The 27,978-nt window shown below is 46.3% G+C and overlaps 2 protein-coding genes across 5 annotated transcripts in view; both read left to right on the forward strand.

The window, feature by feature from the left end:
• The window catches only part of RNF185 (ring finger protein 185), a 31,192-nt gene extending 22,593 nt beyond the window's left edge, over window positions 1-8,599 (forward strand). For both annotated transcript variants that reach the window (XM_081037754.1, XM_081037753.1), the window contains 3 exons: window positions 839-893; window positions 4,064-4,181; window positions 6,078-8,599. In XM_081037754.1, coding sequence (XP_080893880.1) covers window positions 839-893; window positions 4,064-4,181; window positions 6,078-6,175 — 271 coding nt within the window. In that variant the 3' untranslated portion in view covers window positions 6,176-8,599. The remainder of the gene's footprint in view (window positions 1-838; window positions 894-4,063; window positions 4,182-6,077) is intronic.
• A 968-nt stretch (window positions 8,600-9,567) lies between these two features.
• The window catches only part of LIMK2 (LIM domain kinase 2), a 57,125-nt gene continuing 38,714 nt past the window's right edge, over window positions 9,568-27,978 (forward strand). For 2 of the 3 annotated variants that reach the window (XR_013992532.1, XM_081037750.1), the window contains exons 1-2: window positions 9,568-12,664; window positions 24,017-24,116. Coding sequence is in view for 1 of the 3 variants with exons in the window: in XM_081037750.1 (XP_080893876.1) it covers window positions 12,649-12,664; window positions 24,017-24,116 (116 nt within the window). In the remaining 2 variants the exon portion in view is untranslated. Of the gene's footprint in view, window positions 12,665-21,422; window positions 21,478-24,016; window positions 24,117-27,978 lie in introns of those variants that run through there. The other variant, XM_081037752.1, reaches the window with a different exon arrangement.

A 27,978-nucleotide genomic window follows, 5' to 3' on the forward strand; every position in this document is an offset into this window, starting at 1 on the left:
TCCTTCTGCCTCTTCTGCCCTCCCCAGCTCTTCCCACCACCTCCTCAAACTTCTCCTCATCTTTACTGAGCAACCCTAAAGTTACCTTCTCCTTGAAGTGGCCCTTCTTCCCCACATTAGTTGCTCTCACCCATGCTCCCATCCCTTTTAGTTCATACTAAATTCTATTAAAGAACTCCTTTCCCACACTGTGGGAAAGGTTGTAGCTTTGATTGGTTGTAGCTTCCTTTAAACCATGAACACCTCAAGCGTAGTCTGTTATCAGTCTTAGTATTAGTGTCATCCTGCCTTGTGCATGCTGGGTAATGAGCCCTCAGTCCAATATTTGTGGGATGAATGAGGGAAAGGACCAGGACCCAGAGTCAAAAAGAATAGTGTGGATGCTTGCCCAAGAGGACTGGGCGATAAAGCTGAAGTTAGTTGGGCCAGATCAGAGAGGCCCTAAATCTCAGCCCCCTCTGCTGACAGGCCATCCTCTGTTTCAGTTGGGATTTGGGGTTTTTATTTTTTATATCCATGACCCCTGTATGACACAGGTCCAGGGAAAGGTGTCTGGCTGGCATTCATAACCAGTCCGAGTGGGGCTCTCTGAGAGGAGTAGGCTGAATGCAATCTGATGAGCATCTTGTAACAAACTGATTTTCTGCTTGGTTTTCCATGGGTAGGAAAAACCAATTGTAGGCAGAGCAAAGAGTTATTTAGTATCTGGTCTATTTTGGCATAGGTTCATGAGCTGGGCAGGAAAGGGGGCATGGCCCTGGTGAAGAATCCCCACTCTACTTGGGGAGCAACTCAAAGCATTTTGTCATAAACCTATTTTACACTGTTTCTGTTTCAGAGAGAAGACCCCTCCCCGTCCTCAAGGACAGAGGCCAGAGCCGGAAAACAGAGGGGTGAGGAAAATTCTCAGAGAAGCTTTTAGAAATGAGCCCATGGCTTTAGAAATTTCTCTCTTGGCCCTATGTTTTCCTCCTTGATTATAAAACTAAAGGGAAAATTGTAAAGTATGGAAAAGAGGGGGGAAATAGAAACATTTTAGTCTATTTTCCTTCGTATTTTTCTATAATTATCTATACACACATAGAAATTTTATAGATCTATTTATGTATGTGTATTTTATAGATAAATATGTATAATACACATCTTTATTTAGTTTTTACAATATTTGGCTCCTGTTTTGTAACTCTTAAAATTTTATTCATTTTCTATATAAGTGCCTTCTGTGTGTCTGGCTGCCATTCTAGGCACTAGTGAACACAGCAGCAAAGATTCTGCCTTTATGGAGTTTACGTTGTCAGAGAGAGGGAGATGTTCAGCACGTCAGTCATATTTTATGTGTCTGTTTAATGTCCAATGTATAGACTTCATATAATTTATTTAATCTACTGTTGGACATTTAGCTGTTTTTATCCTTTTTTTTCACTGGGATAAATTCTTAGAAGTAGAATTGCTGGCTCCAAAAATTTGCACATTTAAATCAGACGTTAGTCTTTAAAAAAATTTCTTGTTAAGATATTAAAGAAATTTTGGGTGGCTGGTTAGCTCAGTTGGTTAAAGAGAGGTGCTGATAACACCAAGGTTGCCGGTTTGATTCCCCCCATGGGCCATGGTGAGCTGTGACCTCCTTAAAAAAAAAAAATTAAAGAAATTTTAAAAGCAAAATATTTATTTACACTACTAGAATCCCACAAGTATCTCTTTATTTCCCCATCTTCTCTTCATCTGTATGCCTGTGTATATATATTTTTATGTATCCATCACCATTTGTTTTTTGCTGCTTTAAATTTTAATTTTGGCAATATTTTCCATGATGCTCTGTAGTGTCCTCTTTATTATTTTTGAAAGCCACAATCCACTGACTATCGATGCTTTATAATGTAGGTTTTCTATATCAAAGGACCTTGTATTTACTTCCAGATTGTGCTATTGTAAATAATGCTACAGTGACCATCTTTGCACATATTTTTTTTTCTCCTTTGAATTATGGCATTTCCTTAGGATTCCCAGGGATAGGATTATTGAGTCAGGGATCTTGATAGAAATTAAGGGTCTGATCTCCAGATTACCCTCAATAAAAATGTCAATGAACAGTTGTCAAATGATTATTATATGAGAATAACTATATATATACAGGGTTTAATATGCACAATCTCGTATAAGCTTCACATCAGCCATTTAACAGAAGAGCATACTGAGACCTAGTAGGTGAAGTGACTTGTCCAGGACCTCACAGACAGGGCTGAAACGCACATCTGGCTGGTATTGAAATCCCTGCTTTTGATGACGAGGCAATAGCAGTTTACCCTTCACAGGCTCTGGTTCCCAATGGAGCATTAGCTCTTAACCCAGGAATCAGAGGCCCCAGGAAGTCAGAAGCCCGGGCCTTGATAAATGCTGTGCGTACCTCTAGCATTTATAAGCACCTGCAGCCACCAGTGATGCTTTTTGCCTACTCTGCCCCAGGAACATAAACCCACCAAATGTGAGGACTTGCAGGATTGTATAGACATTGCTAAAACGGACGCCTGGGGGTCAGCCGTGGGGATTGCACTGAATGAAGTAGTGGTTCCTGATGAAATGGTTGCACCGTTCTGGGTAAGGCAGCCTTAGTCCCAGGAGCCTCAGACTCTCAGCCATGCTGGCTCTGAGTAGGAGGCATTTCTCCATCGAGATGGAAACTGGTTGTTTTCCTTCGTGTAGGTTTACCCTCTTATTAAACTGCCCGTGCATCTTTGTAGTAGGTAGTGCCGCGCAGCAAGAAGTTTGGAGCTGGATGCCCGGCTGCTCTGTACGAAGTAGGGAGCAGTCACTTGCATGACTTGTGAAGGACTCACAGATGAAGGCTGTTTGCGGAGAGCAGTTGGCCCAGTCATTTTTCTTCTTTTTGTTATTTTTTAATAATGTGTTCTAAAGATCTACCGAGGCCTGTGAGGGGAGAGAAGTACTTTGTAAGATGTGCACAATAATTAAGTCACACTGACTTAGTTTTAGATCTAACCTCTGCGCGCTACTACTTTGGTCAAGTTAGTTCACCTCTCTGAGTCTCAGTATAGTCATCTGTCAAACGTGGGTGATGCTAGTGTACGAATTGTGACTTCTGTGTCCTACTGCTTCGCATGGTGCCGGGCAGAGTTAGCACTTAGAAAATGGGAGTTACTTATGCACAATATCACGAGGCCCATGGCGTCTTTTCATGTGAGAGAACATGTATAGGGGAAAGCTCAGGATGGCACACCAAGCTGCCCACAGTGGCTGTTGGAGGGGAGGGGCTGTGAAATGGAGGGTGCGTGAGCAGACCGCTAACTTTCTGTCAGTTATTCCTGTAGTGTGTGAATTTCTTATAACAACGTGTATCGCTTTTATAATCAGAAAAAAGGTGTTTTGAACTTTTAAAATTCTCTGTAACAGTATTAAAAGAAAATTTTAAGGGAAAAGACTTACCCATCTCTTGTCCACATACCTATATAGTGTCTTGTCATGTGCTTGTCACCGTGGTGTTCAAACAATTTCATCTGATAAGTTGGTCCCAGAGTTCTTCTGTGTTGCTGCAGAGTCCGTGTAATGGTCTTTAGAGAGCATGGATCAAGATTTGCATCATGACCGCCCTTGTTGGCTAATTAATTAGAGTTGCAGTTTTTTTGCTATCACCAATAATGTGTAGCTTGTACTGATGTGCCTTTGTAATTTGGTATAAGAGGTATTGCTAATTTTGCTGTTATAAAGCATGTAGAAAAATATACTGGCTAGTAAATTTTGGGACTCTGGGAAAGAACCTGGAGCTCTAAGAAGCCTGACTTGCATCAACAGAGTGTATTACTTTTGGTCAGAGCCAGTTCCTTCTGGCATTCATAACTCCTTAGCTGGGACCCTTGGAGGCTAGAAGGGCAGGGCATCCAGCAGGATTTCTCTGTGTTGGAGTCTAAATGGGAGGAAAAGATGTTCCCCTTTGGAAACAGGTGGCAGAGGGTAGGAAGGAGAGGTGGATACCACATGTAAAGTGACGTGTTTAACAGGTGCAGGAGAAACCTGCTTGTTCTACTTAATGGCATTTTTTTCTACACAGGGATTTCAAGGATTTGGATTTGGAGATGGTGGCTTCCAGATGTCTTTTGGAATTGGGGCATTTCCCTTTGGGATATTTGCCACGGCATTTAACATAAACGATGGGCGGCCTCCTCCAGGTAAGATCCTGTTCCCTTGGTAATCCTCCTTGAAGGCTCCTTGGAATCTGGCATGTATAGGTTTCAAATAATTGTTACTACATAGATAATCAGCCTTTTAAAAATATGCTAGCAAACTTTTCCGAGTGCAGATAGTCATGTTGATGATAATGTTGAGAGGGCTTTCTCTTACAAACTCAGGGTCCTCATGATAAGCCTATGGGACAGACGTGTTAGCTCTGCTTTGCAAATCAGAAAATGCTCAGTAATGTTTCCCAAGACATACCCCAGACCCATAAAATGAAAAAGTGTAAACCGTACCCAGCTGAGGAAAAGCCTAGTCCTGCACATGTACCCCCCACTTTGACCCTTGGGGACCAGAGGGGCAAGGTGACCCACAAGGAGTCAGGACCTCTGAATTCTCTGGCATCTCTGTCCAGCTTCCCTCAGGACACACATGTGGCTGGTCCCAAACCTTAGCCCTTTGGAAACTCTGCCTAAGCCTGCCACCTGCTGCTACCTTTCTGCCCCTACCAGCTTGAGAGTGCTGGCTGCATTTGGTGTAGAGCAGGGCAGTGAGCTGGGTACCCTGTCCTCTCATCACAGTCTGACACCCAGGACGCTTACCATGGAGCGTGCAGGCTGCCGTGGGCGGCTGAGCTCTGCTTGCAGCCACTGGAACCTCTATCTGCTAGCGCAGTAAGGACCACCAGTGCATGGTTCTTGGCCAGGAGCTTATGCTCTAGGGACAGTAACCCACTCCTGGGCCATCCTAGTTGTCCCCTGCCCCCACCCTGGTGCTTGGCACATAGCAGGCAATCAGTAAGTCTTTGTTGACTGCCTGCCTGCATGAAGCATCAGAGCACCTAACTGGGGAGTAGTATAACACCAGGAGATCTCGGAAATACCCTTGCTTAACCTCATCTGCCTCAAAGGTTTCTCCTCTGTTCACATGTTTTCTCTGAGGAAGGAGACCCCAAAGGGCAGGGCATGCTCTGCTGTGAAGGAGGGACAGGGCCCCACGGAGGCAGCAGGAAGCTGCCTGGTAGCTTGCTTCCTTCCAACCAGGTCCAAGGCTCACCTTGGGTTGCCCAGGTAAACAGTTCCACAACCAGGCTGGACTCTGGATCACTTTATCCTCTTGCTACAGTCACAATTTTACCCTGTTGTGTTTGGTACAATTTGCCCAGCAGGATGTAGATTCTATTCTCTTAACTCTCCTTCCCTGGTAGTCAGGACAGGGAGCTCTATATGGTGGCTTTTCTCAGAGCAGAGAGGCGTGGAGACCCAGGTTCTCAGCCCACTGCTGCCCCCAGTTTGCTAGGGAGTGAGCGAGATAGGACATTTTTCCTGTCTGGGCCACGGTTCTGTCCTCTGGCAAAGGAAGGCCCTCCATCGTGGCTCTCTGAGACCACTCCTAGTGCCAGAATCTAGAGACTCTGTGCCTCAGAAGTCTGTGCAGAGAAGCGGAGAGGACAACTGTGGGGCTTTGCGACCAGTTCTGAACTGCAGCATCTGGTGATCACCTCAGACCTGCACTTCAGTTTCTCCTTACAGAAACTGGGAATGATAATACCCACCAAACAATAATGTGTGTACAAAACACTTAGCACACAGCAGGCGCTTAACAAACAGTAGCTTTTATTTTTCCCTCTGAGAGTTTTATACTTTATTTGTACCTGCAGGCCCAACCCCCTTAGGATAAATTGGAGACCTTGTCCTCATTGTTATATTATTCCACATGTTTTCATAATTCCAGTTTTATTTTGCCTGATATTATCTGCGGTTTGGAAATCTTTTTAGTGTGAAAGATTCTGTTGTAAAGAGATGAAGGTTGGTGCTCTTGATGTCTGGCCCGAACGGGCACTGTACATAGCTGCAGCATTCTGACAGCCTCTTTTCTCCCCGTGTCTCCAGCTGTCCCTGGAACGCCCCAGTACGTGGACGAGCAGTTCCTGTCACGCCTCTTCCTGTTTGTGGCCCTGGTGATCATGTTCTGGCTCCTAATTGCCTAATACTGGGCTCCCGGTCTCCGGCCTACGTCCAAGGCAGGACCTCTGGACTGGTGACACACCATCCCCACTCGTGATGTTCGGTTTCCTGGCTAATTCTGACCCATGGAATCAGTGGGGTCAGTAACACATCAAGGAGTCTTGCTTCTCCATCTGAGCTTTGGGGCTCAAGACCAGCTGTCTAGGACCCTGGAGTACGGCCATTGCCGTAAACACCTTGCTATAACCTTAGACCTTGGCATTGAGTCATCTCATGGTTACACCATGAAATCCTATTCCAGCCAGCTCAGCAGATCCTGACTCTGCACAAAGAGGCAAGAAGAGAGAAACTGTCGGTACAATTTCACCTGAGTTTAATCTTACAAAAACAAAGGGATGAACCAACTGGTACTTACTGTAACCTTCTTTCATCTCTTGAAATACCCCTTGGTAAGCGGCCTGCGAAGTGAGTGGGGCTCCTCATGCAGAGAGGTTCTTCTTCCAGATCCCAGTGCTGCTCTGTCCTATTTCTTCCCCTTCCTCTTCCCCTCCTCCCCCTCCTCTCTGTCTTCCTCCTCCTCCTCCTCCTTCTCCTCAACAGAGACGCAAGAAATTGCTGTCCTATAAAGATGATAATTGCAGCAGCTGAAGCTGGAGTCGCTTCATGAATTCACCAGAGACCCAAAGATCTTTTATTGGCTCTGGGCTGCACTCAGTGTCTTTGGCCCCAGAGAGTGGCTTGAATGACCTCCTTGTTTCCTGGCATAGATGATCTCTGGATACATGTGGCTTTGTTCACAGATTTTCCATCAGTTTTCCCCCAAAACTATGCATATCTTCCTCTCTGCTGGAGGGCACACAGCCTAGACTACTGCTGAAGCCGGGACTGACTGCTGCGCATTAGGAAAGCCCTGCATTCGGGACTCTGGTAGGATTCAGAGCTCTGATGCGGGAATAACTGCACAAGCATCCCTGTCCCCAAGGCTGCAGAAGCTCTGCGTCCATCTTCTCCAAGACCCACCAAAAGGAAATGGGGGGCTTTGTCAAAGCAGTCCAGCTGCATGTTGAAAACCACCTTCCTCAGAAGCCAAGTTGTCCTCAATGAGGAGGCAGGAAAGGGGGAAGACCCTAATTTTGATGTGGCTTGATGGGCTCCCCTGAAAACTTGTGTGTGTGCTAAAACCAAGGAAGATGTGACTCCAGAGCAGGCAACCCCTGACGATTTATAAAGCCAGGCAGTGGGCCTGGGGAGCCTCAGCACGGTGATATGATTGGGTCTTCCTGTGGAAATCATTCTTCCCAAGATACAATCAATTTGTTCATTGATTTCATAAGCTTCTTCTCCAGATCTGACTGAGGGAGCGTGGTGCCAGGCAGGAGGACAGTTCACTTGGTGGAATGGCTCGTGCTCTGCCTGTCAGGCCTTTTCCTAGAAATCCAGCCTCTTCTCAGAGACCTGAGAGTGGGAGGAGATGGACTTCCTATGGGGCCTGTCATTTCACTAGTCCACACTGTTTCTGGCTTACCCCCAGCAATAAGCCAGCAAGTGGTAGAAAGCCCCACCTCATGTTCCTTTCCAGATATGGCTCTGCATAGCGTGTGGAAACCAAGGCGTTATTGTCCAAGATGAGGGAAGCCCCTCTCCACAGCCCTTATCCTTCTCCCCTTGTACCTGTCAATGCCAGAGTTCAGTGTTTGAACAGACAAAATATTAAGTATTGAGTAGGTGGTTTGTTTGCCGAATCGATTTGGTAGGAATAAGCCACCAGCTTTATAGTATGCCTAATGGATTTTAAACACCCTTGGGGGCACCCATTCAAGAGTGCTCTTTTTATCACCTGGAAATCCCCAAAGTTTGAGGGGTCCCTGAAGGTTGTCAGCTTGAGAGGATTGGCGGGATCCCTCAGTGCAGTGGCTCCACCTAGTGGTGGGAGAGAAGACTTCAGTCAGATGGGCCCAACAGAAATGGGTTTGTAGATTAAAAGAAGGGTTGTGGGTAGGAAGACAAATCACTTGGACTCTAAAGTGAAGTGAGTCCAGGAGAGCTCCACCAGCCAAGGCATCCCAGGAAGCTGTTGGCAAAGTCATGTTGGCCATATGCCCTTTGATTTTGAACCTTACAGGTCTTGACTCATCCTCTGCCAGGAGCTGGAGCAAGAGAACCAACTTGGGATTGCTGGCCCAGCTCCGATACGGAGCCCACTTCTCACTAGCCCTCTGCAGGCTCACCACCTCGCCCCTCTGCCAAGGCAGTTTGCCTTTCTTTTGTGTGTGTTTTTTATGTTCTTGGCCTCCACCCCGCTCCTGCCACTTTTGTGGATTAGGACCAGGTCCCAACCACAGTCAAAAAATGTCACCATATACAGTGGCACTACCTTAACCAGTCACTAATTTTCACTGTTGTGAAAGTGATTTGACTTAGAATTAAATGGTTTTACATTACTGTGAGCTGTGGACTTCTTGTTTGTGTCATAGGTCAGAGGGATGGGTTGGGGAGTAGTCACACTGGTCTGGCCTCTGGGAAGCACCTGTGTGTCTGTGGAAATGTCACACTAGGATGAAAGTCTTCAAACAGCCATTGATAATTAGAGGTGAGAGGTGTAGGCTGGAGGCCTGGCCTCGTACGTAGCTCTGCCCAGCGTGTGACCTGTCTGACAGGCAGCCCCAGTCCTGACAAGTATGTGGAATTCCTGAGCTTGCAGGCTGCCCAGTGGAGCTTAGCTTGTGGCCGATCAGAGCCTTGAAGACAGTCACAGGTCATTCACTGTCAGCGTCTCCACCATGTTCCGTGACAGGGCAGGTGGGCCCTTGGCAGGGGTGTGCTTCTCCATGAGGCTCGTCAGGAGCAGAGTGTGAGATAGAAGATGGTGAGCTTACAAATCTGGCCCAGCCACAGGCTCCTCAGTACACCAGAGCTCCAGGTCATCCCTCTGAAAGGAGCTCTTTATTCCCCTCTTACACTTTGACCTAATAATTACCAAGTTGATTACTGCCAAGATATAGTAGGAAATGCAAAGGTAAGGGAACTCCAGGAACTCAAGCCCAAAGAACAGGGTTTTTGTTTCCAATGCAAAACAAAACACATAGAAGCAGAATAGGACAATAAAGCCTCCACAGACCAATTGCCCAACTCCAATAATCAGCTCATGTCCAATCCTCTTTCCTCCCCATGCTCACACTGCTGCCTCTCCCCTACCTGGACTGTTTTGAGGCAAATTCTAGTCATATGTCATCTATAAAGTATTTCAATATGCATCTCAATAAGGATTTTAAAAAAAAACCAAAATACCATTCTATCTACCTTAAAAAATCAACGATAATTCTTTAATGTCATATATCCAGTCGTTCAAAATTTCCTAGTTGTCTATACCCTTTTTTGTATAGTTTGAATTGAGACCCACATCAGATGTATACATTGCTATTAGATGTCTCTTAAGTCTCTTACATCCATAAGTTCCATTTCCATCTCTTTCCTTTCCCTTGCAGTTTATCTGTTAAAGACACCAGTTCATTTGTCCTGTTGAGTTTGCCACAGCTTCAGTTTTGCTATTTGCATCACTGTATGTGTTAACAAGCTCCTCATACTCTTGTATTTCCTGTAAATTGGTTGTTAGATCTAGAGGCTTGACCAGATTCACGCTTGATTTTTTTTTGGGGGGGTGGGTAAGAAGCGTATGTCCTAAATGGCAGTGTATACTTCTTGTTGCATTGTATCAGGAGACACATAATGTCTGGTAGTCCCTCTTTGTGTCGTTAGCAGCCCTTACTGATCAGTTTCTAAAACAGCACTCACTACTGTCCAATTGAATTTTCTGCCATGATGATATTCTCTATCTGTACTGTCCAACTCAGCCACCACCCACATGTTGCCATCAAGCACATGCAGCGTGGCTAGTGAGCTGAGGAGCTGAATATTTCTATTTAAATGTGGCTACATGTGGCTAATGGCTATGGCATTGGACAGTGCAGATTGAGATTAATTCATAGGGGTTGCAACATGGTATAATTGAAAATAACAATGCTAAGTTTTAAAACAAGACTGCACTTCTGGGCAGAATGGGACAACAAAATTACAGAGAACATGGGCGTACTTGCAGGTGGTTATAGGAATGACAGAATGGTAAGAGGGCAGAATGTGTTCAGGAAAAAGAGTCCTGGGGTGAATGGAGTAGAGAGAGATACCACAGAGTGAGATGTAGGGCTCATGAGGGCCAGGTTTGGCCTTTATTTCGTAGAGAATGGAGCTATTGAAAGTTTTGAGCAGAGAGGTGACAGAAACATAATTCGGGAAAATTTATCAGTCCATCTTAGGTGGGATGATTCAGGGAGGGGAGAGAGACTAGAGGCCAAAGACTGGCTAAATTTGAAGCAAGCGGTAGTGGCACTGAGGTCTGGCTGGGGACCAGTAGACCAGATCTCAGGATGGCAGATCCTGAACTTGAAGGTGGTGGTCAGGGTTCAGGTTCTATTTCCAGAAAGTTGATTGTGAGTCAGTCGAGGATCTGGTCTCAAGCCATGGTCAGGTAAACTGGACAATGGACTTGGGTGTTAGAAACCCAGTAGGTCTTTTTCCTGCCCAGGCCTTTTCTGTCCTCCAGAAGTCTCCCTCAAGTTCACAAGTGATTTTGGAATGTTTGGGGGTCCATATTGAAAAGATATCTCTTGGTTATATCATTTCTTCACTGCTGTGCTCTTCCTTTACATTTCAATTTGCATTTCTCAGAGTTACCTGAACTTTCTTGGGAGGAACTTAGTGGAGGCACACCCTCCTGGTGAAGACCATGAGGCTGGAGGGAAAGAAGTGGGATGAGAGAGAGTGAAAACGCAGAAGAGATAGACGTGGGTGCAGAGGGAGAGGGAAGACAGCTAGGGGTCTTGGTTCCAAGGAGGCCAGTGCCTGGGTGTCTGGGAAAATACAATGTAACCTCTTTACATGTAAATAACATGCTAGCCATGAGGTGGCTTGGCAGAAGAGTTCCCTGGGTCCCCGTCACTTTAATTCAGTACACAATCTTACGGTTACTATTTATAATCATAGCAGAGATTTCCTCAGAAACTAAAGCCAACTGCTGAAGAGGGTTCCCAGGAATTAATAGAAGTCAGGCACACTGCCCCCACCACCGCCGCTGCCCTTTTTCCCCACCCCCATCCCCACCCCCAGCATTTTCTGCATGCTCAGGACATCGGGAGCCACCTGCCACACCCAGAGGAGAAAAATCTGACCTGCATCCGGTTTGGACTAAATGGTCAGGGTAGGAAGAAAGAGAATTGCACTCATATTTGCTTATTTCAGTGCTGGGACCAGAGGCAGCTGGGTTGACCTATGTCCTTGGTGGAGGCGTCATGATCTATTTCCTTGGGCCCCATCCCTGTCCCTTCCTGGTCATTTGATCACTTTTCCCATGACCTAAATCTGATCTAAGGAAATGAGTTCCCAAAGATCCAGCATAAGAGAATCAGATGGGAGGGACCTCAGGGACCAGATGATGTGGCCAACCCTTCATCACATGGAGAACCCCAATTCCCTGCCAAGCCCATGGGGGGGAAATGGTTCTCAGGGCCCCTCAGCCAGCTAGCAGCTTCCAGAAACCAGTGTGCTGTCCTAACTCCTCGTCCAGTGCTCCCTCTATAAAGAGGAGCCCACAGGGCAAATCCTGTCCAGAAGTGTGTTTCCTTTGGCCTACATGGCATTTTTAGACTTTTTGCATGTTACCAACATTTTTAAAAGTGGGAAATTTCACCTAAATATCTAATTTGGGGCTTGTTTTGAAAAACTGGAAGATCTGATGTGCTGAGTTCATTTATATACCTACTTGGCCTGGCTAAGGAACTGCCATGGTATGGTGGCTGCACCACCTCCGTGCCATCTTTGACTTAGAAATTACCTACTGGTGACATCTTAATGGCGCAGAGAAGTGGCATCTCTGAACTGGAAGCTTTTAAGAAAAGTCCACCCTCAACCCCCCCCCAAAGCTATTTTGTGGGGTAGACCTTGTTTTTCCATATTCATATTCTTGATTCCAAACATTCTACTTTAAAGAGCTTTAGACTGGGAGTCAGGAGACCTTTCCATCCCAGCTCAGCTTCTAATGAGCTTTGCCATTTTGAAATAATTGAACTTGTCCTCTCTGGCCCTCAGCTGTCCCCATCTGTAAAATGGGTTGAGGGTCCTCTGTGCTGAGGCCTCCGGCCTGCGCAGAATCATCCTTACCAGCTCTGGCACCCACGGAGGCAGAGCTCGCACTAGGGGGCGCCAGGGCCACCGCGAAGCCCAAGCGAAGGGCGGTTCGGGTCCCCGGGGCGGGACGTCGGCAGGGTGGGGCGTCGGCGGGCGGGCCCTGGTGCCAGGTGCGGTTTGGTCCTACCCGGGTCCCGTAGGCGGCGCATCCCGCTGGTGCCCGGGGCTGAGGTTCTCCGGCGCCCGAGGCGACCGCGGGAGCTGAGAGGAACTGCTGCGGTCCCCGCCTTCTCCTCCCCATTTCCGCGCCCCCGGGACCATGGCCGCGCAAGCCGGTAAGGAGGGGCCGCGCTATCTTGTCCCGCCGTTACCTCGGAAGCCGGGGCCCAGAAGAGAGCCGGCGGCCTCGGGGACGTTCGGGTTGAGTGAACCCCCATGGGTCCCGGGTCCTTAGGAGGAGAATTTGGGGGGTGAGCACCGCGGAGCCTCGGAGGCCGTGGGGCTCCGGAAATTGGGGAGCCGAAGTTAACAGACTCCAAGTGGCAAGTTAGAGACTCCGACGTGGGGCGGCTTCCCGCGAGTTGAGGTCCCCGGGAGGAAGGGATGCTGGCTCTGCCGGGGGGGGGGGGGGAGCGGGGGGGGCAGCTTTTTTTGTGGACCTGGCGGCGACCTGGCAGGTTCCCAAATTAAAACCCTTTCTAAGGACAGCATTTGGGAGCTTGCTTCCCAGCATATGTCATCAGCTTGTCTCACGCTCGCATAACAATTCTTAAAAAGAAAAAAATAATAATAATAAAAAGAAAACCCTTTCCCAGGAAGCTGAGGGGGGTGGGTTCACGTGAAGTTTTGGTGTTTTGGAGTTTAGGGATTACGGGATCCTCAGCGTTCGAGACAATTGTGAGGGGATGGCGAGTTACCCCGGCTTCTGAATTTGCGGTGCAAAATGGAGGAGAGTATCACCTCCTGACAGGGTCCAAGATGTCTCGCAGATATCTTGGTGCCAGTGGTCCCCTGGGTCTTGGGGCTCTTTGCAGGAAATAGGTGAATGTGGGCTCTTCTTGGGGAAGGTAGACCCCTTGGGATTATGGGCCTCGCATGGGAGCTGGGTCCTCCCTTGTCCTCTGTCAGACAGGAGACGAATGTGACCAAACACCTCCTGGAAGAGTGTTCCAAGGGCGCAAGGGTAGCTTCGGGGTTAGCTTAGCTGGACCTGCCGTCCTCTCCCAGTCACCTCCCACATCACCCTGCAGCTTCCTGCCCTCCTCCGCTGTCTCCCAGCAACAAGGACTATTTGTTGCCTGTGTTTCCCAGCCACCTGTGTGAGTGGCCCAGCCTCTAGGTGACCAGGGTCAGCGTCCAGAAGCTTTCTAGAGGTGGCAGGAGGGAACAGTGGAGGAGGGAGGCTGTCCTGGATATGTGCCCCCACTTCCTGGCTTTCAGCCTTTAGACAGTCACTTCCTCCATCCTGAATACAAGGACCAGGCCACGAGTGGGTCACTTCCTCACCATGGGAGTGTGGGATTTTCTCCTTATTCTTGGAGGGCTAGGGGTAGAACTGTATCCTGTTCCTTCCTTTTGTTTTTTTAGCTTCCAGAATTCTTCAGCTGAAATGATTTCTGATGACTTTCTAACCTGTGTGTAACATAGGTTCCCTGTCTTGAACCTCGATCCTCAGAAACTTGTAAAAGATCTTAAGATTGCAGGAGTGTGGATTAGGTTTTCTCTGAGTGAACCAAAGGCTGGCCAGAGGCAGGTCCATCAGTTGATGCATTCTTCCATACGAATATTTGTTGGCTACTTCTGCGCCATGTATTTAGCCAAGCACTGAGGAATATAGTGATGAACAAAACAGACAGTGCCGTTTGCCTTTGTGGTGCTTGTAGTCCTAGAGATGGACGGTAGGTAATTGAGGTAACAAATGAGATAAATGCTATAATAATTAAACAATTGAAGTAAGTGTTATAAGAGTGCCCTAGGGGTGAGGAAAGTGAATAGGGAATACTTTCCTTTAAAAAGCATACTTTTTATGCTGACCCCTAAGGCTAAGTAGAAATTAGTCCAGCAAAGAAAGGGCAAAGAACATTCCAGGTTGAGGGGAGACCCTGATGTAGGAAAGCATGTAGCACCTTTGAAGAGCTGAGAGAAAGCCGGTATGGGGAGGAGGCTAAGGCTCAGAAATCATTGTTCAAGGTTCCATAGCCAAATAAATGGCAGTGGTCAGAGTTCATCTTTTCTAACTTCAAATTCAGTGCTTCATCCTCTCTGTGTCACAAACAGCAGAATGAGGTTGCCTTTGGAATCAGAGAAGAAAGTGGGACTTAAACTTTTACTTGTTCTGGTCAAACCGTTCCAAGACAACTCCGATTTCTGTGTAACAGGAGAATCAACAACAAAGAAATCAAATATTTACTGAGTGCCTGTGATGTCTAAGACATTGGGTTGAGACAGGTTTTACCTCTTTTAACAGCTGCTAGCACCAGGAGACACTTGAGATAATGTAACTCTCCTCATTTTACAGATGAAGAAACTGAGGCCCAGGGAGGAAAATGAATTTGTGCAGGATCATTCAACGAGTGGTAGAGCCAGGATTAACCTAGGACTTCTCCAGCGCTTTCTTTTCTTTTCTAACATTTTTAAAACTTTTTTGAATTAAAATGTATTGAGGTGGCGGTGGTCAACAAAACTACATAGGGTTCAAGTGTACAATTCTATAATACATCATCTATATATTGCATTATGTGTTCACCACCCAGAGTCAGTTCTTCCATCGCCATATACAGCGGGTGCCAAAAAATGTATACACATTTTAAGAAAGTAAAGAACTGTTAAGATTGTAATACTCAATATATACCGATAACAAAAGATGAACACAGGTCACATTTGACTTCAGCAATGACGAGAGGTGCTCACAGTGGTGACCATCAGCGTCCAGACCCTTCTGATGACGGCGAACTACTGCTTGACTTGTTGCTGTGCGAGGCCTCAGGATCTTCCCTTGTGCACATCACACACGGTACCATGCATCTCAGACTTATCACGAATGCGTGCAGTTGGTAGGCGTGTTGGAGCTTCTGTTGCATACCCACGCCTCCATTGTCAGGCATCCACAGCGTTCTCGAGTTTCAATTACCACTTCAAAATGGTCTTGTGCTCCTCCAACTACAACTGTGCTTCTGCCATTTTCCTTGACTGTCCTGCCTGTTGCATGGTGATGCTAGCATTCATTTGATTGACGCCATCTTTTGAGCGAATGTCATACTACACTGCTGCCGTAATTCAGTTCAGCTTCGAAAAGTAATACATAGATAACATTGCTTAAAATGTGTATTCATTTTTTTGGCACCTTTGGTATTTGACCCCCTTAGCGTCTTCTACCATTCCCACTCCCCCTTTACCCGCTGGTAACCACTAAACTGTTGTCTGTGTCTATGAGTTTTTGTTTCTTTGTTTGTCTTGTTCCTTTGCTGCCTTCAGTTTTATGAACCGCATATGAGTGAAGTCAGTTGGTTCCCGACTTTTTCTGTCTGACTTACCTCACTTAGCATAATAATCTCAAGATCCATCCATGTTGTTGCAAATGAAATATTTCATCTTTTCTTATGGCAGAGTAGTATTCCATTGTGTATATATACCACATCTTCTTTATCCGATTATCTGTCGAAGGACACTGGTTGTTTCCAGGTCTTGGCCACAGTGAATAATGCTGTAATGAAGATACCCAGGAGAGGGATTGCTGGGTCATATGGTAATTCTATTCGTAATTTTTTGCGGAACCGCCACATTTCCTTCCATAGCAGCTGCACCAGTCTGCATTCCCACCAACAGTGTCTGAGGGTTCCTTTTTCTCCACAGCCTCTCCAACACTTGTTACTACATATTTGCCTTGTTGATGATAGCCATTCTAACTGGGGTGAGGTGATATCTCATTGTGGTTTTGATTTGCAGTTCCCTAACAGTGAAGTTGAACATTTTTTCATATATCTGTTAGCTGTTTGTATGTCTTGTTGAGAGAATTCCGTTCTCCAGTGCTCTTTCTAATATTCCAGGCTGCTTGAGGCATACAAGGTCTGCCACACAATAAGCCCTTAATAAGTACATATGGAAATGAATAATACATGGTTTGTGCCTTCGAGAAATTCACTGTCTGCTTAGAGTAATTAAGAAAAAAGGATAAATCAAGACAAGCTATATAAAGTCTGCATGTGGTAATATTATGGAATTTCAAAGGTGAGGGAGAACTCTATTCATACACTCATTCTACACGTCTATATTGAGTTCCTACTATGAGCCAAGCACTTTTAGGCCCTGGAGAATACATCAGGGAACAAAGTAGACCAAATCGCTTCCCTCATAGGAATTATGTTCTGGTGTGGAGAGGTAGGCGATGATTAAATATATGAATATCATACATTAGGGATAAATGCTCTGAAGAGAAATAAAATAAAGGCACGGGAGCAATGAGATGTCAAGGAAGCTTCTCTGGTTAATGACATCTGAGCAGAGAATTCAAGCAAGGGATTGAGCCATTTGGATGTCTGGGTGAAGAACATTTTAGAATAAAAGAATGAACAAAGGCTCTGAGCCAGGAATGTGAGTGGCATATTTAGGAACAGCAAGGTGTCCAGGCTGGCTACCAGATTTGATCAGGGAATGCTGCTTGAAGGAGGTAAGATTTGAAAAGTCTTAGGTCGGTTAAAAAAAGGATGGAGGGCATGATATCTTTCTAGGGAAGAAACTGGGAGTGGAATTCAAAGCTGGGCAAGTTTCAAGGTCTTCGCCAGGGATGTTGAATTGATACGTATGGTAGAGATAGGGACTGGAAGGTGGGAGAGTTGTGGGAAGTGGAAGGTAAGGCCGAGGGTGGGTGAAGCCACACTGGAGGGCTTCATGCTAGGCGTGTGGAATTTTCCAGTCTGCAGTAGAGACTGTCATGGGCAGGGCAGGGTGACTTGGATAGCCCTGGATATAGGATGAGGTATCAAGGTAAGGGTCCAAGAGGACCATAAGGTTTAAAGCTGACTAGAAACCCATCAAGTTCAAGAGGCTGTATTAAGCTTTCTACATTCCTGATGGGATTTCTGCATCTTTTGGCGGCTGGGTTGATTCCCAGCCTAGGGCTAGCTTCTGGTCAGTACAACCGGGAGGGGGCATAGGGAGGGGTGAGGCATCACTAGCCTTTCAGTGAGAAGACCTGGAGCTGTACCCGTCTCTTGCAAGTCTATCTTCTCTCTGACTCTAGACCTTTCTTTATCCAGTAGCAAGAATTACGCTCTTTTACCTGTTAATTTACATCCAACAGTAGCTAGATCATGAAACCGTTGCTTGGTTTGTATACCTTGAGCGTCCACCCTGGGATTCTATTTGGTCAGCTCTTTCTGCCTGTAATTTATTTTTCCAGGAAAGAAAGTCTAAAATGTATTTGAAGACATAGGCTTTGGAGTTAACGGACCTGTGGTCTAATCCCAGCTCGGCCACTTGTTAGTTGAGCATTTCATGTTCCTCTTCAGTGAAATGGGAACAATAATAGTCCTTCAATACTAGTCCTTACCTCACGGGATCTTTATATTTGATTAATTCATGCTTGCATAGTGCTTAGGACACTGCCTGGCACATAATAAGGACTCAAAGTAGTTCAGTGTTTTTTTTCTCTGTCATTGACAATGGGTAGAGAACTGCTGTCTGGGATATATGAATTGGTTAACCAGTTTTCTGATAAAGAGATTCTTTGTAGGCCTTCCTCTCGATAAGAAATTGCGAACTTATTCACAGCTAAGTCAACTTATTGTTGGAAAGGAAAACCGGAGTGCCCTAAAGCCACAGGAACCATCTGTCTTTTTGTTTTCCTACCAAGTATCTTATTACTCTACCAGGTTTGCCCTGCCCCCAACACCTGATTTATCCCTCGCTGATATCTCTGTGCATATCCTTGACCTCACACCCCAGGAGTTCTCACCAAGGACTCCAGCAGTTCGCGGGCGACCTACTCTGTGTCTTGCACATGGGCACATAGAAAACATTTGCCGAATTTGTTTTGAAAAGGTTCTCCTCAGATTTTAAAGGTTAGTGTACTCAGCTCAGCCTTTTCCCCGGCCAACCCCCTAGATATACATGAAAGACAGAAGAAAAGCTACTCACAATTCTAAGTGCCAGGCATCGTGGGATGTATTTTCACGTATATTACATTATTTCTCTAATCCTCTTGGTAATCCTGTAAGGAAGTGGTATTATCCTCTTATTAAAGATTAAGGCACAAGCTCAGAGAGGTTAAATAATTTGCCTAAGGACACAGAGGCAGGTTTCAAACCCAAGTCTAACTTCAGTTCTTCTGCTTGACCCTTATAGATTTTTCCTAATAAATTAAAGTGCAGAAGAAAACAACAGCCAGGATGAAACCTTCTGAAATGCCTCTGTCTGTTCCTTAACCTGAAAAATGAGAGGCCCTGGTTTGGTGTCACAGACTCTCAGAGCTACAAGGAATAATTTGATCCCTCCTTTTATAAAGGAAAAATCTAAGGTCCAGAGAAGTCCAGAAGCTCCTTTAACAATTAGCTACGGGACGGCCTGTTAGCTCAGTTGGTTAGAGCATGGTGCTGGTAGCACCAAGGTTGCGGATTTGATCCCCGCATGGGCCACTGTGAGCTGCGCCCTCCTTAAAAAAAAAAAAATCATCTAATCTTTTTTCCTTAGACACTCCCTTTGGTAATATTTGGTAAGCTAGTGAAGAGGAAAACCCTTTGGGATACAGGGGAGAGTATCTGGAGGAACACTAGTCGTTACTATTAGTTTTGTTGATAGTCACTTCATTAAAATGTGATCTTTTCTCTCTTGGCTGTTTCCCGCCCGTTGCTGCCCTGCCCTCTGCTTCCTGCTTTATCCTGGAACAAGTGGGATTTATACACCTGACCTGCCAGTTCCCAAGAGGCCCAGCGGTTAATATGCTTGTTGTTTTGTGCTACACTGAATTGGCTGGGTTTTGTGCCTGGTTCTCATTGTCTAGTGGAACATGAGAAGCACCAAAGATTTTTCTTAAATGAAAGGATAGGATCTGTGCATGTTGGTTCAGTCTAGGCTTTATGGTCTCATGAGCTGTCAGCCCTTGGGGATTTCTCACAACTTTGAAGTCTGAAAAGGACTAGTTTGCAGAAACCCAGCTCTCAGACCAAGATTAAGGTGAATGGTAGTGTCTTGTGGGAAATGCACTGAAGCTGCATTGGGTAATAGAAATGCAACTGAGGGGGTAGTCTCAGAACTAGGGTTTGACCCCCTTCCAGACCCTCTTTCTCATGGTTAGAAAACTTGATTCTCCTTCTCCAAGCCCATTTTTCTTCCAGAAAAATGAAAGGGTTGGATGAGAGTAGATGATTTTTTAAAGGCCCTTCCAACCTTACCATCCTGCCATTCTTGTGCCTGCCCAGTGATTCACAGATTGGCTGTGGATCACATCATCAATTATTAAGTTGGGAGAAAGAAGTGTATATAAACTGAACGTATTTTATACCAGTATCCAAAAGATCCTGCAGGTGAGAACCTTTGTAATGAGCCATTTGTTACAAGTCTTACCTTGTTTGCATTGCATACTTCCCACTTAAAAGCAAGTTCCCATAATGAAGGCATAATTTTCTGATTATTAAACACCTAATAAAGGCCCCTTATTGTTTGAGGCTGCTGGGGACATTTACTTAATCAAGCTCCCTTTCTGGACTCTGACAGTCAGTAGCCACTGTTGATAAGTCTGCAAATATGAGAGAAAAACACAGTAGAGGGAGAGGGTAAACAGCTTGGTACAATGAGATATTTTCCTAGAGGAAGAATGTCCCAGGCAGACTGGGCTGGACTCTGTGTAAGATAGGTCTTCCACTAGACCTCCCAGGAATCTCCATAGACTTTGTATTATATTTATCTTACATTTCTAGAATGAAAGTTGTAAGAGCTCGGATCATCAACTTTCGGGGCTATGAGAGAGTTGAAGAGACCAAGAGTATTCTTTTGAAGAGTGTCCGGGCTTGGGAGGCTGAAAGCTCTGGGTAAATATGTTTGCTCGGGTGCAACATGATAGATGAGGCCTGTGGATCTACATGTGACATTACCTGTAGGTGGTCACCTGGGAACCAGAACACTTCTCGTGGAATCATCCCTGCCGACCGTTGGAGCTTATCTTTGGAAATTACTGGCAGTTGGCTACAACTTTTCAGTTGGAGTCACTGCACAAAGGCGTGTTTATTCTGCACCAGGCATTATACTAGGCCCTGGAGATCTGAAGATTTCCAAGATGCAATCTTTGACCCTTAGAGCTGGGGGCAGGTGGGAGGGCAGAGAAGGAGGGACCGAGGGAGACAGAAATACAATGAACTGTAATTACAGAGCAAGTCATATAAACCACGTATAGACAAAGTGAAACAAACACTGCCTGCCTTTGGGGGACCGTCAAGGAAGGATAGAAGTTTGATTGGGGCAAAAGGTGGGTAAAATATTCTAAACACAGAATAGCTTGAGAACATGAACGTGTGTGGCAAGAATAGAAAATAGATCAAGATGTGACTAGAGCATCCCCTTGTAAGGGGTGATGAGATGTAAAGGTTCGTTGGGGCCACTTTGAGGAGGGCCAGGGACCAGTCTTGGGTCCACTAGTCGTTTGGAACTGATAATAGCCAACTTTAATAGCATGAGGAGTTTTCACTCCTGCCACAGGACCTTTGCATATGTCTCTCCCCCCATCCCAGTCTCCAGTGATCCTTCCCTCCTCCTTTTTGCCTGGTTAATTTATGTTCATCCTTCAGAACTCCCTTTGTTTGAAATTTACTTCCTTAAGGAATACGTGTTTGAAAATTACTTCCTTAAGGAATACGTGTTTGCTCTACCCCACTGCCATTTTCCTGGTTATGAACTTGATCTCTCCATACCACTTGCCCCAATTATAATTAACATAATTACGTTATTATTCACACGTGTTTTATGTATAATCTCTCTCTTGTTTGCTGCTCTTTCCTCAGCACGATGTTAGACATGTAGTTGGCATGCAGTAAATATTTGCTGAAAGATTAACTGAAGCATGTCCATTGAATTTAGCAATAAGCGGTCACTGTTGACCTTGGTGAGACGGTTTCGGAGAAATGGTGGGGGTGGAAGTCAGTTTGCAGTGGAGTATGAGGTAAGTGGGAAGTGAGGAAATGAGGGCAGACAACTTTTTAATACATGTGGCTGTGAAGGGGGAAGCAAGTGTAGTAGCTAGAGGAGAAAATGGTGTCCAGAGTTGGGTTTTTTTCCAATGGAAAAGACTGGAACTTGTTTAAGTGATCATTGGAAGGAGTCAGTAGAGAAGAGAGGGTGGTGGAGATAACTGAAAGTGCACATCTTCTAAGAGATGGGATAGGATGGAATCCCCCACAGAAGTGCCATGCTAAGCAGTGGAGCCTTCGTTCTCTAGACATTGGGGAGCCTGGGTGAACCAGCTAATGAAGAGAAGCCAAAGACCTGAACCAGGGCTGCGGTGAAGGGCGGGGAAGGATTGGAGAGACGTCTGGGAGGTAGAACCAGGTGGATATGAGAGGAGAGAGTAGGGGTCTTGATTTTTGCGCCCCTCGTGCCCAGCACAGAGCAGATGCTAAATAAGTGTTGAGTGGCTTGGAGTTTCTCAAGACTGGAGAAAATAGGGCAGGCCCTGAAGGGTACAGCAAGAACAAGTTCTCCTGAATATCCTCATAGTGGAAAGTCCTGATCCTTTTTGTGTTTTGGAAACCCCCCAGTCTTTCAGAGCCAAGATGTTGAATTGTCGAGTAAGTGGGTGGTCAGGTTAGAAACTGTGCCTTTTGGGTTAAAAAGTAAAAACAAGAAACAGGGTGTGGCTTCACGTAATGAGATTTACTGGGGTGGGGCGTGGTGGGTCACAAACGGACTGTGAAAGCCCTGCAATGTAAGAGCTCCAAACATGTTTCACACAGGTACCTCCAGAACTTGGGAGATTCGTTTGGACGTCTGTGTTCATTAAAACCCTCTCACTAGTTCAGTGTCTCGCCCACTGTCCATAACCCAATTGAATGAGTCTCTCGGGCTCTCTGCCTTGGAGTTTGTGAGGATCATGGTATGCTCTCAGGCCTCTACCACCCCCCAAACAAAAAGGCCCCTCATGAGAGTCTGAGAATTTGAGATCCAGGAGGTAAGGGGCATATATATATGCCCTCTCACTGGAACTAGAAGAGAGGAGCGGGTAGATGGAAGTTTTCAAGCCTCTGCCAGCTGACTGAACTCTCTTGTGGGTATGAGGACAGCTTCTGTGCCCTGGCTGCCCCAGAATGCTGCTGAACAATCTTGAAGTGCCAGGGGCTGTGCATTGTCTATTCATGGCCCCTGTGCCTGTGAAACGGGGGATTGGTGACTGTCACTGTGCCTGTGGCAGTCTAGAGTTACCCAGAGAGAACAAAGCTGTATACAGGGAGCACACAAGGGAGTCTTGTAACAACCTTGTCCCGCTTTCTAGGGCTGAGGCAGGTACCACAGCTTGATCTCAGCTGCCCTCTTTATTTCAAGAAGTTGGCATCTGAGCCACCCAGGAGTATTGTGTTTTGTCCCTTTTGGAGGGACATGGACCGACTCGGTGCTATTGTCCATGCTAATATCTCAGCCTACATAGCCCTTCCCCAGCCTTTCTCAGCCTTTGGTAAATCTTCCCCATCTTTCAAGGCTCAGCTCAAGTGTCAGCTTCCTCTCCAAAGACTTTCCTGGCTCCCCTAAGTGGACCAAGTAGGAATTAACGTGGTGGAGAGAGAGGGATGAGCCCGGGCTTTAAGAATGAGCCAGACTTGAGTTCGGATCTGAGTTCTGCCACTTGGCCTGGTACCTCTGGCCCCAAGTTTCAATTCTCCCATCTGTTAAATGAATATAATAATATCTGTCTCACAGGATTGTTTGAGAATACAATGAGATTGGGTCTGGGGAAGCGTCTAGCACAGTTCTTGGCATATGGGAAGTATTCATTAAATGTTTGTTCTTTCCTTTATATACCTGTAACTTCTTTCTCTGAACTAAAATAGCACTTCACTTCTACTGCTGAAAGAACATCTAAGCGAAACATGACAATATGGAAGAATTGTTTCTTTTCCAGTGAATTTGCTCCCTGTGGAACAGGGATGTTATCCAATAGTTCCCAATGTAGAGCTTGGAGAAAACTCATGGGTCCAAGGAGAGGACCCATGGTGTTGGCTGAATGAGTGAGCTCCTGGACCAGGTGATGGCAAATCTGCACAACCAGGATTTTTGAGGGATAGAAGGAAATAACGTGATTAGCTCAGAGAGGAGATGTTCCTGGGTGATGGTTGGGAATAGTTGTAGGAAGGGCTGACCTGAAAAGAGACCTTGTTCACGTGTCTACTCAAAACTGGAAGCAAGGACTGACACTTCTAGAAATCGCAGGTTTTGTTTCAGTAGCAAAAAGAACGATCAGAACCATTTTGTAAAACATGGAATGAGACTACTTTGGAGGCCATGAATTCCCTGTCCTTGGGGCCGTGAGCAGACCCCATAAGTGTTTACCAGAGATCTTGTGGAGGAGGGAATTGTACATATAGCAGGCCATTGTTCCAACCCTTTAAATATGAGGGTCTGTTAACTCGAGTCTTATTCCACACAGTAGGACTCCCGTCCCTCTGCCCCTTGCTGCTTCCCGCCTCTGAATCCCTTGGTTTTGTGTGCAGGTGAAGACATCTGGAGGTGTCGTGGCTGTGGGGACCATGTCATTCCGAGCCAAAGGCGGTACAGGACTGTCAACGAAGCCTGGCACACCTCTTGCTTCCGGTAAGTAGCTCTGTCCTGTTTTTGCCAGTTACAGGCCAGGAACTATTTCATTTTCTGGAAAACACAAAAACAAGCTTTTGCCAGGAGAGTTTCCATTTCGGTGGGTGTGTGGGGGTGGGGAGATGTGCCAAGGAAGAGCCCATGAGCAAAGTGAAAGTGGAAGACCCACAGGTGGGTTTGGTACAGGTGAGGTGGGAGGATGGGAGGAGGCCTTTCCAGGGTGTCCCAGCACCTTCACTTTATAGGTGAGGAAACTGAGGCCCACAGTGACTTTCTCTTGCCTGCAACACTGATGACCCAGGTGCCGTGAAGGTTGTTTTTCAGTGCAGTTGGCAAAGCCATCTCTTCACTGCAGGATGCCTCCCTAGTTTCCTGCTTTTTGTTATTAACTTTATTGTAGCACTTATTGTTTTGAAGCAGCTTGGTTTCTTGAAAATAACACCAACTTTAAAGTCAGATTTGTTCCTGTTGTCTGAGGTGGTTTCCTCATCAGGAAAATACAGATGTTAAGGATCTACCTCGTCGATTCACTAAGATTGAATGAAATAATAGGCCAATATATGCCAAGGGCCCAGCCCGTGGTGAGCCCCCACAGGATGGTTGTTCCTTTCTTCTGTGAGATTGGAATCCTCAAGAGTGGGAGCTGGTCTCTGCATTTTCCAGAACATAAAACAGTGTCTGGCCTGTAGCCATGACTCACCAGAGGCTGGGTGGGCATGTGGCCCCCGCGGTCTGAGTGGTGGGGCTGTGCGCCCATCCCGAGAATGAGGCCGACTAAATAGGCACCATTTGCTGTAGATTCCAGCTCCCACACATAGTTCTGGCTGCAAAGCATCCCCTATACTGCTATCAAGTAATTTAATTGACCTTTAAGCACTTGCCTTCCCCCCTCCTCCCCGGAACTACGTGGGGGGGTTGGCCTGGAGAGCTCTGGCCTCTGGAAGAATTGGAGAAGAACCAGCCTTTTCTGCCCTTTCAGCTCTAACTCTGCTCTCCAATCTTCTCTGGATCCTACCTTTGTTCCTCCTCCTTTTCCCCTCAGGGAAGTTGATCTCTACCTTTACTGTGCCTTTTAGTAAGCAGGGTATGAGAGCTGTAAAGCCTTGGGCTAGCATTTTAGAGCTGAGGCTAACCAGCAGTCTCAGAATCAAGTAAGTTTCCAGGCTGGGACTGGCCTTGGCATCTAACCCATAGGGTCATATTTGTTCCTGCTGTTTTCCTATTTGTATGAATATTTCCTATCCAAAATAAGCAGGAGCTGGTAGAACAATCTAATCTTTGGAATTTCTGGATTCTCTTATAACCAAAGAACTTTAGAACCAGAAGGGACCACCTACTTATGATATAACCCCTTCATATCAGAGATGAGAAGCTTAAAGCCAGAAAAACAAAAAGAGTTACACAGACAGGCGTGGATGACAGGAGCTGGTCTTAGAACTGAAGTCTTGGGTCATTTGTAGGCCTGGGCAGATGCTAGCTTATTAGAGAGCACTGTGTGTGTGTGTGTGTGTGTGTGTGTGTGTGTGTGTGTGTGGCAGTCAGAGAAAGAGAGAGACAGAGTGGGGACATACACACAAATACATGCTCGTAAAGAAGTAAGGCACGTTATTGTGGCGGATAAGAGTGCAGGTTATGGATTGAGACTGGTTTCGAATCCTGGCTTTGCAATTTGTTAACTGGCCTTAGGTGACTTTCTTGAGCGTCAAGCACCTCATATATAAAATGGGAATGAGAATAGTACTCCCCCACGAGATTGTTGGGGAGAATTAGGTGTGCTGACCTGTATAAAGTGCCTAGCGTAGCACCTGACACGTAAAAAACCCTTATAATCAGTAGCTGTCACTTGATTTAATATACTTGCTCATGCATACATTTATTTCTCTTACTACATGCTCATTGGCCATTTGATGTGGAGCCTCTGGAATTACGTTTAACTTTGAACTACCCTGACACAATTAAACCAAAGATAATGCCCGTGGGGGAAGTAGAGCATCCAGGTTCTGTCTCCAGTTTACAGCTTTTCCTCAAGGACATTGTCTCTCTAATCCAGCTCTATTGAAGGAGCGATCTCCTGATTCCGGAGCTTTCGCACACAAACTGGATGACACGGAGCCTGGTTTGCAGCCTGGTCCTTTGCCCTGGGGAGAACGCTGCTTTGGAGCCAATCTGACTTTTGCCCAAACGGGAGGAAAATCTTCAGGGCAGGAAAGGACTGTACTTGTCTGACCCCAGAAGTAACCTGTGTGATGTGGAGCATGAGGCATCAGCCTGAATGGTCTTTTTTTAAGGTCTCTCCCACCCCAGCTTATCTGTGATTCTCTGATGAATTCAGAGTGACTGGCTGCAGGCCTGCAGGACGCTCCCTTCACGCCACCCAAAGAAATTCATTCTTCATGACTCCCTTCCAGCCTCGCTCTTACCCAGCTGGCCTACAGTTACAATAAAGGAAATGACTTTTCTTACCCCTTCCCCCACACCTTTGTTTTCCTAGTCACCGGGTGGGGCTGGATATTGAATGGAGAAATTGCTGGGGTTTGGCCTAAACTCCTCCCCTCAGCTTCTCCTTGTACTACCCCATTCCCTGTCTGTAGCCACATCCGTAATCCTGCCTCTTAGAGCCTTCTGCCAGTTTCTAGGTGCCTGGGACAATAGGAAGCCACTTAAGGCTGGAACCCTAAGTGGAGGCCAGCTGACAGATTGCCTGGAAGTAGCCCAGTCTGTAACTGTGCTGGTGCAGCTGGGCACCTGGCCAGGATCCCTCTGATCTCTGGGCACCTGGCTGACCAGCCCTCCTGTTTCCTCTCTCCAGCCTCACAACAGGCCTATTTGGACTCTGAAGTTCCCTGCGGCTTTCGCTTTCCCTGAGCAGTGCCATTGGTTCTAGAGCTGGGGCCATTCTCTCTGAAGCTCTCTGGAACTGGCTCCCTCTCCTTGGGGAAGGCCGGGAAAGGAGCTGGACTGCATGTCGTTTGCAGCTGAGGTTCAAGTGTGGAGCTATGAATGTTGACCTGGCCTCGTGGCATGTTGGCAAACCAAGGAACCTTAACAAGTTTTCTGATGATTGAGTTTTTACCCTCATTAGAGGTGTGTGGCCCAGGAGGAGGGGCTGTGGGAGGAAGGAGAAGCTGTCTCTATTCGTGTTTATGGCCCCTGTCTGGGGCTCTGTTGCTTGACCTGGTTCCTAACAGCATTGTCAGAGGGGAAAAAAAACCACCATTCTTAAGGCTCCTGGGAAGTGTTCAGGGCCTCCTTTCTCAGGATCATAATCATGGTCTAGTTGAGTTTTCTCTGTTGAAAAGGGATTTCTCATGCCTATGTTCTAGAAAAGGGGTAACGCAGACAGAAAGCCGTTGTCAGTTCATCAGACAACACACCATTTCCGCCAAAGTTGTGACTCCAGGAAAGTCCAGTGAAGAAATTACACACGTGGCAACCAGAAACTGTGTTGTAATAGGCTGGCTGTTGACAGTGTTTTCTGTGACACTGAAAGCCATGCTCATTTTCTCACCCACACCCCTATCTAAACATGCGCGGTAGAAGCGTAATTACAGTAATAGGTTCCATTTATTGAGTGCTTGCTCTGCATTAGACACTGTCCTAAGCATTTTACATGTGTTGTATGTTATCTCATTTAATTCTTACAACAACCTAATAACTGTAGAACTGGCCCTAACCTGTTTTACAGAGAGGAAAATGGAGGTTACCTGCTCACCGTCGCAGAGCTAGTCACACAGCTGGGATTTGAACCCAGGCATTCTGACTCCTTACCTAGAAGAGTCTCTTTGCATTCCTGAATATGGGCATGTCACTTAACATCTCCAAGGCTCTGTTTCCTCTTCTGTAACTTCAGGGTGAAAACACT

The sequence above is a fragment of the Rhinolophus hipposideros genome (assembly GCF_964194185.1).
Source record: "Rhinolophus hipposideros genome assembly, chromosome: 24".
Classification (NCBI taxonomy): Eukaryota; Metazoa; Chordata; class Mammalia; order Chiroptera; family Rhinolophidae; genus Rhinolophus; species Rhinolophus hipposideros.